This window comes from Saccoglossus kowalevskii, chromosome 10 (assembly GCF_978046115.1).
Source record: "Saccoglossus kowalevskii chromosome 10, keSacKowa6.1, whole genome shotgun sequence".
Classification (NCBI taxonomy): Eukaryota; Metazoa; Hemichordata; class Enteropneusta; family Harrimaniidae; genus Saccoglossus; species Saccoglossus kowalevskii.
The window spans coordinates 21,565,208-21,583,103 of NC_140650.1; the positions used below are offsets into that span (position 1 = coordinate 21,565,208).

A 17,896-nucleotide genomic window follows, 5' to 3' on the forward strand; every position below is an offset into this window, starting at 1 on the left:
GTCTGTAGAAATCGACACGGTTCTTTAAACCGTGCTGAATTGCAAAACCGTTCGAAATCGTTAACTATTTGAGCATGCAGATGAAAATCGTTTTCACAGATACCCACAGGTGAAATTCAGTCATGACTTCGAACGATGTTTGAGCATTTCGTCATCAAAAGGACACCATTTATTGCGAAAATTAACACCTTTCTAGCCAAATTAATTGCGAATGGTTTTCAAGCATTATGCACGTTTGCCACGACACGCATTTGATCTTCTTGGTAAGAGTGCGCATCGAGACAAATAAAACAAACGATTTCAGAGATATTGGTTGTTACCAGGTATGCGCATTTCTTTGCCAAAACCAGCATTAACTAACTTGACTGATTGGACAGTGGTACTGTGAACAGGCGTATTTCTAAACATATACTCGATATTTTACCAAGTTAGTGGGAATCCATAACAGCGCAAAACGTTTACTCCTCATCCACGAAACATGCATCGCACAAAATATGAAATGATATATACACTGCAACAATACTTTTTCAATAATTGTACCTTGAATTATCTGGAGAAAAACGAAAAATAACATTAAAAACAACATATTTTAACTTTTATTTCACAATTATACATATTTGAAACAATGTTGCTATTATGCCTACTGTATTAGCGCGTATCATACTATTGATGATTGGGGGGGTTGAACATTTTTACCCACTCTTTATTTTAACACGTAACATGGTGTTGACAAATATGATTAAACAGTACACGGTATACATTTGTAAATACCGTCTACAGATTTTATTAAAATATTTAAAGGGGATTTGCGAAAAATATTCAACACTGTCCGTGTGCATAGTGCACGCGCATTTCTTCACGTGACATAGCAAACTGCGACCGCCTACATATACAAAACGAGCTCATGATGATGTTATATTGCCATTTCTGGACTGACCATTTTGAAATCTAATAGACATTTTGATTGATAAAAATATACATTTATAACACATTTACAGTGTATCCAATTTTCTGCCCTTTTCTGTATCAGGATATATAAGGTGTCTGTCCATTAAACAAGGTATCACTAAGATTCAAGGCCGTGTTTTTCGGAACAAAATTTGCCTTAGTGCGAAACACGTGTCTATCTAAGATGCAACAAACTCTTAATATAATATTTTAGACCATTGAACTAAAGCGTTTGCTTATTAGTGAGTTCTTCAGTCTGTACTAAAATGAAACACAGAACTACATGCATGCATCAGCCATGGCTCCAGGTATAACGTAAAATCCAAATGACAGAGGTGGCATGTTGATAGGAGATCCAGCTGCGATCGTTTGAGGTGGGAAATCTGGCAAGGTGTGATCATCCATCATTTTCAGTTTCTTTCCATTCAATTCCACATGACTGTAATGACAATGAATAATGAGTAAACATTGCATCATGTATAGAAAACATGTATTGTTCGATACAGAAGAATGTTGTTGAGTTCAGATGGCTTAAGTTTACTTTTGAGAACTTAATACACTGTTAATACACACAGAAAGTAGCATATATGGGACGTATGAGATGTAGTTTTGTGGGTAATGTTAATGGTACATATCGTAATACACCAGAAATACGCCACAGTGTGTGGCAAATTAAATGACATGTCAACCACTTTACGACATCTGGAGGTTATTTTCCGTGATAGAATATGCCCGATATATTTCCATAATCACCCAATACACCAGCAAGCCCCTGTACTTGAGGGGGGGGGGGTTTAACCGATATGTGCTTTTGTCCTAGCATTGACGTAGTTTAGTTTCGAATTTAAATGGTAAGGGACCCGTGCAGTATTGTTTTTACATTATTAGTTAGTCAGGTTATGTCTCGGTGTGTAAGTGGTTTGCCAGGCTACTTATGCAATGACGCGATGCAGGTTTGGCCTCTGGTATGCTATATGCTATATCAATGTATTCATCAAGTACAGGCAAATAATCAGGGCAAATGACTCAACTATTTGTTTACCTAGATGTAACGCCCTCTGCAGGTGGGTATGTCAATAAATATTGATCTACACCAAGGCGGAGTGATCCAGCACTAAGAGACACTATTGTAGACTGATTATTGTTTACTGATAGCATATACACGGTGACAGATCCTGATGGGTATGTTGTTCTACAATGCAAAATGTGAATACAATGTTAACCAATGACTCGTACAGTTTAGTATGTGAATCATATTTGCCGCCAATGTTGTAGGTGGTGTCGACCACAGTCAGCTGGCATCGGTGTCGCTGGGTGTATATAATAGAGGGAAGTTGTGCAACCAAATTTGCCGAGTTCGCAGTTTATCAATAATCCGCCCAAAACAGGAACATTTCTACTAATTATTGTGCTTTTTCGACGTTTTTCGAAAAACTTGCGATTAGGCTGCGAAAGTAGAACATTCGGAGGGGGTGAAACGGAAGAGCCAAATTTAACGCATAAAAATAGAATGCGTATTTTGACCTCTATGTGGCCAACCAATGGCTGGACACAATACGTTCGCGGTCGTTGCCAAAGAGCCCCGCGTCCTACGCCTGGCGATGCTCTTCCGTTTCACCCCCTCCGAATGTTCTACTTTCGCAGCCTAATCGCAGGTTTTTCGAAAAACGTCGAAAAAGCAGGGGCGTCGATCATGGGGGGACAGGGGGGACACGTCCCCCACTTTCTGAAGGGTGGGGGACACAATATCAACTGTCCCCTCCACTTTCCTGACTTACCCAAATATCAATAATAGGCTTATATCAAAGCCTGCGTTTGTGTAAGGCCTTTGGTTCTGTGTACATGTACTGTATTCTTAATGATCAAGATTGAAAATCCCCAAGTATGCACCAAATGACTTCATTTTGGTTGCATTTTTCAAAAATTTCTACCTTCTGAGGGGGACACATCCCTCCTCGGGGTTACACACCTATATTCCGACACCCCTATGTTCCGACATCCCTATATTCCGACAACCCTATATTCCGACAACCCTATGTTGAGATGCTAATCAGTTCTGGCACCTGACACGTTTTTGACATTTCACTGCGTTTTTATCTCTTTACTATAAGAAAAAATATCATTATTCTACGCTCACCTTTTGTGACACAATATTACATTTCTTTACATTAAAAAATAACTATGCCGGATTATAATACTTGCCACTCTTCTGGCCATGGGCTTTCATGGAGGTGTTTTTGTGATCATCGTCGGCAATATTCTCAGACGCGATGTATCCTATCAAGCTTCAGACGCAAAATATTTTTTTTTTTTAATTATTGCCAAACGTTCAGATCAACAATAAACTATGTACCTGACAGTCTTCATGTGGGCCCCTGACAACTTGTACTCGAGGAGACCTAAATTACATTGTTTAGTACTTTTATGTTCGACGATCATCCAATAAATTCTGAGCCGGCCAGAATGTGCCATATTTTCAATGGAAATATGTACGCTAGTGGTCGGAAGCCAAAATTGGATAAAAACCCCTCCCCATGGTAGAACAAAGCAACATGTTTTTTCTCTGTTCAGCGCGATCAGTCTAGTTACAGAATAAGACAAGGCTGTCAAATTTACATGCCATAAAATAGACAGAAACATGGGAATTAATTTGGTCAATTTTGGCTGTAGAATCTGAGCCGTTTTGCCCCCGAAAATCAGGGTAAATATGTTAGCTTTAAAAAATTATACACAGCGTCAAATGAAAAGCGAATTTTTCGGGATCAACCTTATACAAAAACATTATTACGTAATAGCCTGTCACATATTAAATAGGAATACCTCAGACAAACACCATCATGTTATATATCAAATTAAAGCTATATTGATGTAGCGTACAAGTATTACGTTGGATATTACATCGGATAATTCATTACTTATTGCCATTATGAATTCATTAACTTTATGTATACGTTATTCAAAATCATCAAATGGCAATTTCTGGGCAAATCCTGTCTATGATAAAATGAATTAATCATGACATATTCATGTATTTGAAAATAAGTCTTTTTATGTTTTCTCAATATTTTATTTATTTATTTATTTATTTATTTATTTATTTATTTATTTATTTATTTATTTATTTATTTATTTATTTATTTATTTATTTATTTATTTATTTATTTATTTATTTATTTATTTATTTATTTATTTATTTATTTATTTAAGAGAACGCTATTACACTGCCAAGAAATTACATATACCTAGATAAAAATGGAATCCAAATAGATGGCGAGACGTTGCCTGACCTAAGATTTACATAAGTAAATTAAACATATGTACCAAAGAAGTTTGGGTAATTTACACAAACGTAAAATACAAAATCGACGACTGCACAATGGAGCGAATAGGCAGTTTCAAATACATCTGCAGTACACGAAGGATATTGACAAAGAAATAATGTAAAGTATAAATACGGGATATACATGTTTTGGCAGATATAAGGATAAGTATTTAAATTGTGTATTATACCAACTGTAATTTATGAGTGTAACATATGGGAATATTTTCAGAATAAAGAGGAATATCAGAACAATGCAATGGAACAACGAAGAATAGAATAGAATAGTGCTTTCTTACTTCCTTGAGGAAATCTGTCTAATATGGACCTTAATCTTGAACGATGAATTATGCATCAAATTTGCAGGTACATTGTCGTATAAACTTGTGCAATATCCTCGCATTATAGGAAGCCGGCCTATTGTACATTTGAATTATCGGATAAATATCTGATAATTTTAGATTGATATTAGACAGGGTCTACAGCTGGGTGGTGGTTTAATTCTCTGAGACCTATCAATGTCTTAGATTGATAGGAAAACGTATAACGTGTGGAGGTAAACAAGGAATGTTGGCCGAAAACACACAATATAGAAATGGAAAGAGATAGTGTGAAACCTTTGTATTTTTTTGGCAATTTCAAAAACTTATGCAAACACTACGGAATGCTAAATGCAGTGCCTATTCATCTCTCGCATAATAAATAAATAAATAAATATCGATTTTAATTAATATGTAGATAAACTTGGAAAGGTGCTACCGAATGTAAACGGCAACCTTGCAATTCCGCGACTGATGAATGTCGAAGTACAACTTTCATAAAAATGGTAAAATAATTCTCCGATAATTATCGATCTAAAACTTCGATAGTTAGGCAATCGGAGGATTTAAGGTTGGAACCACATCCAACAGACACGAATATTGTCAAATAATTGTCGAAGTATTAGAATGATACAATGGGCAACATTGTTTGATAATTCTCTGATAATTATCCGATAACATTATGCAAGATCCCGCCTTCACGGACTTTCGAGCATCATGGCCGGACTACACTACACTACAGTTGGATTTCCAGTATTAACCCACAGGACATCCTGGTTATATCAAGGTAGTAAAAGGTCACGCACGGCTAGTCAGATTAAGTTTGACACAAGTATACTGTGTGTCGGAACATAGTGGTGTCGGAACATAGTGGTGTCGGAACATAGAGATGTCGGAACATAGGGCAGTCCCCCCTTCTCAGACACCCCCCTGTTCGCGCAAGCGCGGACATTGGCCGCTTACGCGGACACAAAAATGTCCCCCTCACTTTTCAGAATGGATCGACGCCCCTGCGAAAAAGCACAATAATTAGTAGAAATGTTCCTGTCTTGGGCGGATTATTGACAGAGAATAATGTCTTTATTACAAAAATGCTGAAAAACCGTGAGTTTTTGCCTTAGTTATTTTTTTATCGGCGAAAAACTGCGAACTCGGCAAATTTGGTCGCACAACTTCCCTCTATCATATACACCCAGCGACACCGATGCCAGCTGACTGTGGTGTCGACGATCGAGATTATTTACGCCACCAACGGTGGAAACGTGTACTCATTTACATATTGTTATACATAATTTATATATTAGCAAAATGAATTCTGGATATTCTGAAATCTCCGTGTTGGCAGATACAACAAAGTTGATATCTCAATCAATACTAACCCATTTATGTTAGTGCAGTGTGCATATGCCCGGAGTGTATTGCCGTCATTCTGTTTAGACAGTTTAATCGACAGAACTCGTTGCCCCACCAGACGTTTGTACAAAACAGACAACCAGTAATCCTGTATTTAGTGAAACATAAACATAGCAATTATTATAATCATACACATAGTATTTTTATTTCAATCGAATCAATACATTCTGTTTAATAACATACGCCGAGAATAGGCCGGGAACGTCCCACATATCCACAACTACCATTATATCACAATTTTTCAAGTAAAATCCATATACTAGTTTTTCAAAACACGTTGCATTGATTGCGTAGTATTATTTTTGTCTGAAAATCGATCAATAGAAAGTTTATCTGTCTCTTCGATCGAATCACACAGACAATTTCATAATAACTGACCTCTTCAAATCGTTTAAATAAAACGCGTTTTCAAAAAGACGATGTATGAAATTCGTTTGAAACCTATGTATACTTGATTTTGTTCCCGAATTTGACATTAAAATAGAATATCGCAATTCCGAGTCGTTATTTCTCTACTGCCTTTGGTTTAATTGAAACACGAAATATCGATCGATGACAGACACCGTTAGTGGGTAACGATAGATTTATTACGTTACATAACCGGAATGTGGCCTTCCACGCTTTTCGGGTGGTATAGTTTGATAGCAACATTTAATTTCTCACAGTGCTGGGTTAGGGTTCATGTGCCAGCCACCAGTAGCTGCAGTGTCGAGTGTTTATATGACATAGAAACCTACCGGCCGAGGAATAATGTCTTCGTCTATCAATCCCTGTCCGCCGCCAATGAAGGTTTGTCTTATAACTACAGGAAGACCATATTTAGCTGCGATACCGAGTTTATCCATCCACCTGTGATTGATTTTACATGAATAAATGTCGAACGTCACAAAACTGTGTGTGACTATGCAGTCTTATTATTCTAGAATATCGTACTGACAACGAATACCTGTCACGTTGTCAATTGTGTTGAGGTGGCTACTCACATGAACCCTGCTACGTATGTTTTAGATAAATCAGAAGCGCCCTTTGAACACGATGTACCAGTTTCCCCTAGCCATATATTTCTTCTCTCTGGTAGGTATTGTCTGACAGCATCTCGCATTTCCTCAACCTGTTTCACGAAGACATTGAGGTTGCCTACGTCGGTGAAACTTTCCGGAGTCGGTGGTTTCGAACACAGATAATACTGGTGGAAAGTCGTGGAGTTGGTTGCATCGCCTATTCTTTTCAGAAATCTACAGAAGTGTAAACTAATAAAGTTACACACCCTCCATTATTATTATTTCTACTAATCACCTTTCATTTGCTCAATAGGAGACAAGGAAAATAAACCTTGGAAATAATGACTGTAAAGATTACATTGTGAGCTAAATAACCACGTGAACAAATGTTGTCACTCAAATAGTGTTTTACTTTGTCCTGTCACCGTGCCCATTGCTTCAAAACCATGGTTACATATATCATATATATGACATGACACGACATCTCTGACATAGAAACCAATAGTGAGAAAATGGTCCCCATTCACTAAAATACAACCATCATTGTCTTTAACAAGATAGGTCGGCTGTTGACAATGCACAATTCAATTAAAGAACCGAAGATATCACAACATGAACAAATGTATAATATCAAAGCAATCACACTGGTGGTCGAAAATCTCTCCCCTCTGTGTAGTTTGCGATAGTGTCTCGCTGGTATTCTTTGCAAGAAATATTATGGTAGTCTAAACGTTACAGCACTTTTATAATGCACTCGTCAAGATTTGTTTGTGTCATGATATAACAAACTGCTGTGGAAAGTGTCGCGATCGCGTACAGACAAAAAAAAACTTCGCGAGGGCGATTCTTGTGGCCAGAGACCCCTGACCCTTTTCACGATTGGCCACGATAAAATGATAGACATCTGCGCGACTATTCACTTGCATATGAAAGTAACCGGATCTGGTAAGAAATCACACCAGTGAATTGCAGCACCGAACAGTCGGTCGTGCCCAACGGCACTCCATACTTTCTGTCCCGGCGTTCGCAATTTATTCACGCCTATTACGTTTTTACACAATATTTATTAATAATAACAGATTAATATTAGGTACGACCAACTGTCGACAGTCTAATATTGACCGGGAGTGCAAAATTAATTAAGCAATAACCCCCGCCGAAGGCGGGTATACCACGAGATATTGCATAATTCACGACATATATGCACGAGCCGCAGGCGAGTGCATATATAGAGTGAATTGTGCAATATCAAGTGGTATACCCAACTTCGGCGGGGGTTATTGCTATTATATTATACCAGTATATTGACAATTCGATAAAACTTGTAAAAAAAGAGTTTACTTTCATCTACTAAAAGATCATGATTATCGCCCTTGAACATGAATATTTATAAGAATAGTATGTAGTTGTACGCTGAATGCATACAAAAATTACATGCGCAACACAGTTCAAATTGAATACAAACTAATTTTTATTCCACATGAAAAAAACCATATCCACGTTGAATAGAGCAGCGTAAACACACAAATTAGCATAACAAAGGATGACCTTTCTGACCTTTTACTGACGCACAACGTGATTTGAAATACAGGGTCGTGTACAGTTTGGATCATTTAAACAACGGATTTTCCACGTTTTCATTCCGGTTTTTGTACAATTTGGACTGTAATTTGCCCATTGAAAATACAGTTGTGAAATAAACCGGTTTTGTGACTCATCATACTACTTGTAACTGTGGATATTTGACGTTCGGCGGGACGCGGTGTATCATGTACGGTGACCAGCACAGCGACCTCAGTTCCAACATCTGACCTGGATACCTTTGGTATAACCAAAGTTTTGTGACAGTATGACTGACAAGTTTTGTCATTGTTCTGGGGTAAGTTTGATGGTGTAAGATCGGATTTTCGCATCGTTTTTGTGACACGTACATGATATGCCTTGTCTCAACTCCGGCCGAAAGTCTTTGCACGCTGTCGCTCTAATACAGTGGTTGGTGTACACTCGGCACAAATCTGTAGCTTTCAAAATTACCTTCATCATCTCCTGTAATTTATTTACCCATAGTGAAGAATTACAATACCATATATTGTCGTCGAATCCTGCGTTGTCCCGTGTTTTTTGAAACAGATGGCAATTACCCGGGTGCACTGCAATTTTGTCAGCTGCCGCTACCGGACACCGGTTGTTATTGGTGGCATACATTTTTGCCTGTGACTCATAGTTTTTTGCATTTTTATGTCATTAAATCCCTCAATTATATCTTGTACTTAAAGATCATGTTTTCTTTGTTGGAAGTTCACAATCCATCTCAAAGTAACAACCCTGAGAACATAGCGTTCTGGCGTTTGTGTAGGCACCTCACGGTGTTAAGGGACGGTGGTTTAGGTTTGTGTGGCGAACGACAATCACCCAACGACCGACGCTCACAACTTGGATCCCACCATTAACAAAAAGCAATATTATAGTTATATAACTTTTCAGATGTTTTTAATTCAGTATTTTTTTCAATATTCTTCTAAAATTCAACCACTATATTTCCCTAAAAATCAAATAATACCGGTTTTATGTATTTCCGTATTAAACCTGTAGTCAATTCATGTTCCAGGGCCACTTGGTTTAGCCGTGCATTATCAGCCAATATACCATGGATTGCATGTGCAAATTTTGTGTTTGGACCAATCAAATCAATGGATTAACACCATCAATATACTGGTATAATATAATTCAGGATATATAATTACAAGAATGCCGCGAATATCAACACATGATACCCGATATCGCACAATAATAAAAAATCGTGTGTCTTGTCGACGAACTCATAAAACACTCACCCTCTCAGATATTCTAACGATCCTGATAGTTCAGATGATGCCGAAGGTTTAGTGACGTCAGGACCAAAAAGAAGATCTGATCGCAATTCCTTTCTACTATTTAAATAATTACGCAGGGCAATAAAATCCTTTGCAAGTTGAGCTGGTTCAACGGTTATATTTGCCTTGTGTGGGAAAAGATTCGGTTCTGAAATAGAAATATATATTTGAACATATTCACTACAACCACGGAGAAAGTTATGTTTTCGGTAGCGTCAGTTTGCATTGTGGTTCAATTTTTACCAGAAATGTGTCTTCGTGTATAGAAGAAGCCATTAAATTTTGGCATTGATCCGGATCATCGTTAAGATTCATGATTTTTTAAAAGATAATATATCATTGCGAGATAAGGCCCAGGAATGTTTTGTATGTCTGACTGTTAACAGCATTAAAAAACACGTTATAGACAAATAACGCTGAATTTCTTTGGCAATAGAATACAGGATATGATCTCAATAAGTTCTATAAGATATCAACGTTTGATCCGGGTCCTCGATAATATGACCCAGAACAGAACAAAATGATCAGTGTTAGGTAACAAATATGCAACTAACATTAAAGTGTAGCTTAAACTCCGCCGAGTCAGTACTATGTTTGATGCGGAAGAAAACCGCCTTTAGTAAAATATATTTTTTTTTTAAAATAACTATAGTATAGTAACTATTTGTAGTATAACTATTTGTAGTTGATTAATAAGTTCATTGTTACAGAACCTACATAACTCGCTGCTTTCTGAAACAGCATTTGCGTTATCAAACTTCTAGTATTAAGCAGTTCGTGCAAAGCCCATTATATTGTATCGCAGGTATTTTTTTATTTTCTGGTACATTACACGTTTGTGTATGTGACCAAGAATTCTTTACAGTCTCGAAAAATAATTAATATGTGATATGCGAGGAATATTGTGACTCACCCACGACTAAAGATCCAGCTGATGTCTACCAATTGTTATAAATTGTATATAGGGGCTAACCTTAAACTTACCGTTTCCTAGTTCCCAGTTATATTGAAGCATAACTAATTAGTATTGGGTTAAATTTCGTTTGACGGAACACCAATATAATCCAGCATTTCCTAGTATTACCAATAATACACAACATTAGTGACAACTTACCGTTTCCTAGTTCCCAGTTGACTTTATATCCTTTCTCTAATGTATAGTTGAATAGCTTAATAGCGTTGGTTGGATCCCATTCATCGCCTTTACGTATTAATACATTCAAACCAAATATCATACTCCAGCCGACTTTATTGGCAAATTCATTGATGACATCCCAGTCGTCCACTTGAAATAAAGTGAAACAAACAACAAAATATTTGAATGAACTTTTAACATTTATTGTTAGTTTACAAGCAATCGCTACGTTGTCAAAGCTCCACTTCCACATATGTACTCTCGCTATGCGTTCGAAATATAACTTGTTGCTTAAGGTAGAAGCCTATTCATAAATTTAAAAAAACAGAATTTATTCATTTTGCAATAAATTGTACTCCAAGGCAATATATGGATATTGACCTAAAAAAGTTGGGGTCACCAGCCCTTTTTTCGAGAAATTGATGGTTGTATTTTAGTGCAAAGTCGCCAATTTGACACTATTATAACACTTTTACCACAGGTTCTTATGGCAAGGATATTATGCAATATCTCAAAATCCAACCTGGTGAAAAAAATCATACATTGTTAATGATGGAGTACTTTTCTGAATTTTTTAATAAATCTGGGTTTTAAAAAGTGTCAACAATTTCAATTCTTCTTTAACATTGTGTTCTATATCTTTCTAAAAATAGCAATTTTTAAAAAATGTTAGGACACGTTTCTTAAAAAGCATAACTGTAACACACAAAATAATGCTATTTCATACATTTAGTTATTATAATTACCAGTCATAGTAAATGGTCCTCCGTCTTCATACTTTGCATCGCTTGGTGGTGGTACGCTTTCGTTGAAATATAAGAAGTCGGCTGCAGTGCCACTAACCCGCAGATGACATGGTTTAAGTCCTCGTGCTAATGTCAGCAGTCGTGGTGAACTAAGATAAAGAAGTTATTCATCATTACTGTACAGAAATCTAGAAAATAATTCTATAATATATATTTATTTGCCGAATTATAAGTGCGTGTGTTTTTTAGGAACTGACGAATATTCACATCATTCATAATTATTCAATTTAGTAGACAGAAAGTTAAAAGTAATCGATAAACGATCGATAAGGTAGCATTTTAAGAAAGATTTGAATTCCCCCCTACAATTTGAATATAATTGATGTAACTTTCATTGTTCATAGCCATTGTATGACCATATTGTAACATTCATCAGAATACCAACATCACTGTGCAATCGTCATCTGTGCATAAGGAAGATGACCATAGCGTGTCTACCATATCTTCTACCCATGTGCCTTTGCGTTTTTAGCGTGCGTTGTTATCGTCGCTCCGGAATCACACAACGCAACACTACGCGGTACCACGACTATGGCGCATTAAAATGTTCCTGAGCTGCGTGCGTTATTTTATTTATCATCCTTTCAATATATTCAATATATTTCCATTATTCATCCGCGATCTACACTGTACCAAAACGCAACCTGTTTCAGGAACAAACACTGTTACATAATGTCATCTGATGCATAGTCTTGCAATGGCGCATAATAATGGTACCTATCATCAATCGCCGTACATTAGCCGAGTTGATCGAATTTTGCGCTATATCAAAATGTCACCAGCAGATTCGAGTGCGCCATCGCGTTGTACCAAATAACCGCATGTCACTGCAATTGTCATCTAAGTACTGCGCACTCGATATGCATTTGCGATCAAGGAGTTGTAGTTGTTTGTCTGTTCGATCCAATGGCAAGTACACAGTGTGGGAGTGGGTCGAGAATAGTGGCGTTACTCAAACGTAACATGCCTGTCGACAAGTTAATTTCACACAGTACTTATTTACTCATGATTGTCAAAGTAAAATATGTTACAGTAATAATGTTTTCGGTTCGACCAGTTTTGTTTAACTTGTATCTGTCCCACTGTGTCTTAGTTCATGGGTCAAACTGTACGTATTTACACAACCCATTCGACGTAACCAGCTACAACACACCATTATGACGCACGCCTTTGTAGGTGTCAACGCGGTTGCAGGTTAACAAAAAGTTGAATAGGCACCCAATTATAATGGAAGAACAAAATATCTTGCAGTTACTGTCTAAATACTTTAAGTGGACTATGCTCAGAATCACATGATTGTCACGTTGTGGTAAGGTCCCATGCATCTTGACCTACACAGGCCTATCTGGTTAATAAAGTAAATTTATTCATACATCGTTATCTCACGCGATCGGACTTTACAATATATTCAAACTATATATAAACACACATTGCGATCTATATTCAACATACGTTAAATAAATATGATGTGATCTCATCAACCATGAATAAACAATAACAAGTGTAAAAAAAGCTGACACCCCAATGATATTGTTACTAATGTACACAACACGCAAACTGGTACAATTATCAATTCATGTACTAATGTACCCCGTGCTAAATAGCCACTGGTCTAGTCCGTTCATTACAATATTATCTATATTACTCAACCAACACCTTACTGGCATTATGACAATTTTGCAAAACTACAGCGTGGATTGTCGTACGCGAATATTATACTATATGACGCATTATCCCAATGAAATGAAACAATTCCCTGCGATCGATCCTGAATATCATGAATGACCATAACTAATGGGTTCACCTGATAAGGGAGGTGGGGGTTGGAGTCAATAGCATTTAAATCTTACCTGAAGTTAAGTTCGTGATAGACCCAATGATTACGAATCATGAAGGCGTCGATCGCCACAGATAAGAATTTATCGCTGACTGTAGTTAGTGAAACATCAGTACTGACATCAACTTTGTTGTAAACAACCGTCGACCTCGTCTTTGTATTAGTATTGGTTTTGTTCTCGAAAAGGTTTGGTGATAGCTCCACTGACGGTCGTATCACGTCCGTTGCCTGTATTCGATCAAAACGTAGACATGCATGAATTGTGACAATTGTGACGGCCGAAATGACATAAGATCTAACAACGTTGTTAGCCATTGTAGCAACCTCAAGGGAAAGTAGTTGCAAACAAACTTATCTGTACCAGGGTGTTTAAAGCGTTCGGAGAGTGACCTTTCACAAATGCCCCCTGTGGAGCAACGCCCCCATGTTTGTGTGTAACGTGCATTTCAAAAGGTCTCGAGCGTCAAGAAATGCGGCGGTAAATGGATATCACACTGTTTAGCCATTATTGGCATTATACAGCTTGTGGGTATACCCAGACTTGGGTCAGAGTCTTGTAAATTGCAGGATTATATAACTCTTGTAAGAACCATACAAAAATGTTCGGTTCAGTGTGCGGTTGTATCTAATTCTCGTTGTTTTGCAAAGCTATTGAAACGCTGTTGTTATAATGGACCATTTTACAGGTGCCCTATATTACCTTATTCTCCGGATGGAAACCCAAAGTTTTTCTAAACAAAAAGTTGGAATAAACACTAAAACACACGTGCCAACTTAGACAGAATTGAGGAATACCACACTGGTCTTTCAGAAAACTAAGATACATTAGTCACTGAATCCCATTTCCGCAATCTGAAGAAACGTGTTACGTTACTCTTACCGTATCTTCTTAAATACTTTCTGAGAAATTGCGCCCAACAAGTCAATCAAAATTGCGTATTGAGTACTGGTATGTTTTTCATTTTTTAACTTGCATTGTTAATATGCAAATATTAAATCGACTACACTTAATCGATATGCAATTGTAAATCGGCCAACTTTAGGAATGAATGTATCACTGTAATTGCACTATATCTAGTATCACTGTAATGGTACTATCTCTAGTATTAACGTAATGGTACTATATCTAGTATTAACGTAATGGTACTATATCTAGTATCACTGTAATGGTACTATATCTAGTATCACTGTAATAGTACTATATCTAGTATCACTGTAATGGTACTATATCTAGTATCACTGTAATTGTACTATATCTAGTATCACTGTAATTGTACTATATCTAGTATCACTGTAATGGTACTATATCTAGTATCACTGTAATAGTACTATATCTAGTATCACTAATGGTACTATATCTAGTATCACTGTAATAGTACTACATCTAGTATCACTGTAATAGTACTATATTTAGTATCACTGTAATGGTACTATAATTAGTATCACTGTAATTGTACTATATTTAGTATCACTATAATGGTACTATATCTAGTATCACTGTAATGGTACTATATTTAGTATCACTATAATGGTACTATATCTAGTATCACTGTAATGGTACCACTGTAATGGTACTATATCTACTATCACTGTAATGGTACTATCTCTAGTATTAACGTAAAGGTACTATATCTAGTATTAACGTAATGGTACTATATCTAGTATTAACGTAATGGTACTATATCTAGTATCACTGTAATGGTACTATATCTAGTATCACTGTAATGGTACTATATCTAGTATTAACGTAATGGTACTATATCTAGTATTAACGTAATGGTACTATATCTAGTATCACTGTAATGGCACTATATCTAGTATCACTGTAATAGTACTATATCTAGTATCACTGTAATGGTACTATATCTAGTATCACTGTAATTGTACTATATCTAGTATCACTGTAATTGTACTATATCTAGTATCACTGTAATGGTACTATATCTAGTATCACTGTAATAGTACTATATCTAGTATCACTAATGGTACTATATCTAGTATCACTGTAATAGTACTATATCTAGTATCACTGTAATAGTACTATATCTAGTATCACTGTAATGGTACTATAATTAGTATCACTGTAATTGTACTATATTTAGTATCACTATAATGGTACTATATCTAGTATCACTGTAATCGTACCACTGTAATCGTACTATATCTACTATCACTGTAATGGTACTATATCTAGTATCACTGTAATGGTACTATATCTAGTATTAACGTAATGGTACTATATCTAGTATAACTGTAATTGTACTATGTCTAGTACCACTGTAATGGTACTATATCTAGTATTACTGTAATAGTACTATATTTAGTATCACTGTAATGGTACTATATCTAGTATTAACGTAATGGTACTATATCTAGTATAACTGTAATTGTACTATGTCTAGTACCACTGTAATGGTACTATATCTAGTATTACTGTAATGGTACTATATCTAGTATCTGAATTTACTTTATAGACCCTGGGGATTTGGTATAGTTTATGCAAGTATTACTTGTATTTTCATATACTCTTAACCAGTGATTCAGTTTATGAAAATCACTGTTATGTTTTATAAAAAAGCTAATGTCATCAGCGTAATGCTGAAAGATGGATTCGCTTATCACCGGAGTTTTGTATCTTAATACCTTGACTTTGACTTGTTCTTATTTTATGTAGGAGTGGTTCTATGAAAATGGTGTACAGCTGACCAGACAGAGTGCATCCTTGACGAATACCTCGAAAAAAACTAACAGGACTTGTGAGTGTGTCATTCACCCGTACCAGACTTTGTGTGGTAGAATAAATTAAACGAATGTATTTAATAAATTACCACCAAAGCCGAATGAATGCAGTGATTTGAATAACTAATCACGGTGAACCCAATCAAAAGCTTTTTGTTGATCCAGGGCGACGACTGCAAGTGGTGTGTTGGTGAGATTTGAGTATGAAATTACATCACACACAAGATTAATATTGTCAAATATTTGTTTACGGGTATGCAGTAAGATTGGTCTATATGTATTATTGAGTGAAATAGTTTTAGTCAGGATTTTATAGTCCGAGCACAAGAGACTGACTGGCCGCCAAATTTTTAGAAGATTATTGTTACCCTTCTTGGGTGCAGTGTTATAATCGCCCTGCGGCACGATAACGAAAGAAGTCCATTGTCAATTGAGGCTGAAAATACCTGGAAAAGATCCTGACCCAAAATGGTCCAGAAGTGTATATAGAAATTGCATGGAAGCCCGTCAACACCAGGCGACTTACCGTTTGCTAAAAGTTTGACGCCTTTTGACAGTTCGTCAAAAGTTAACAGGGTGTGACAACTTTCTTGTGAGTTGGCAGATAGTTCAAATATGGTGTTTTGTGCATCAAGAGAGATAGGATCCGGTTAAAAAAAAGGTAAAATAAAAATCTTTAACAATGTTCCTTATAATAACAGGCGACTCTGTGATTGACCCATCTGGTCTTTCAAGTTGTGTCATGATTCTTTTGCTGCCTTTACATTTTTCAACATTGAAAAAGAATGACGTAGGCGCATCGTTCTCATTAGGCACTTTATGCCTGGCCTTAATTGCAGCACACTTAGATTAATAAATCTAGGTTTTAATAAATTCATCAGTTTTTTCTAAAGCGATGGATTATTGTGAATATCATTTTCCAATTCAGTTATTTCCCGGCAAAGTTTATTTTTGATATTTCTATAGTTGTTGCACAGTTTGGCGGTATATTATTTTGTTAGTTCTTTTATGTTAGTTTTGCCCATGTCCCACCATGTTTGAATATGAGTGAATCGTGGTTTCTGCTTCCGCCAATGGAGCCAGTACTCGGATAACATTTCACAATATTCAACATCGTATAACAGAGTTGTGTTGAATATCCAGACGGGATTTCTCGATCACATATTTTTGTGAATGACAAGTTTATAATAACGGGAGCGTGGTCTGAGATGTCAAGGTGTTGTTTTATGGAAGCATGCTTTATCCTCATAATCATATACTTGGAAATATAAAAAGTGTCGAGTCGTGATTTCGACTGATTGCGTGACCATGAAAACTGCTAAGCCGTTGGATTACAGTGACGCCATGAGTCAGTGAGTTTGAACCGTTTTATATTGAGAAGCAAGGCAGATGATGGTTGGCGAGGTTCGTGATTGTTAAACCTGTCCATATTGGGGTTTAGCGTACAGTTGAAATCTCCCCCACCATATGCATGATGATAGGATCAGACTCAACAAATGTTTTAG

General features: G+C 36.5%; 1 protein-coding gene across 1 annotated transcript; it reads right to left on the reverse strand.

Moving 5' to 3' along the window:
* Positions 1-568: 568 nt before the first annotated feature.
* LOC102804856 (heparanase-like) lies at positions 569-14,032 on the reverse strand. Its single transcript, XM_006817450.3, has 9 exons — positions 13,666-14,032; positions 11,756-11,904; positions 10,989-11,159; positions 9,836-10,022; positions 6,984-7,235; positions 6,738-6,849; positions 5,967-6,088; positions 1,991-2,140; positions 569-1,387 (listed from the first exon to the last, which is right to left on the reverse strand). The coding sequence occupies exons 1-9, from the start codon at positions 13,965-13,967 to the stop codon at positions 1,228-1,230; spliced, it is 1,605 nt and encodes a 534-aa protein (XP_006817513.2). The 5' UTR covers positions 13,968-14,032; the 3' UTR covers positions 569-1,227.
* Positions 14,033-17,896: the final 3,864 nt, after the last annotated feature.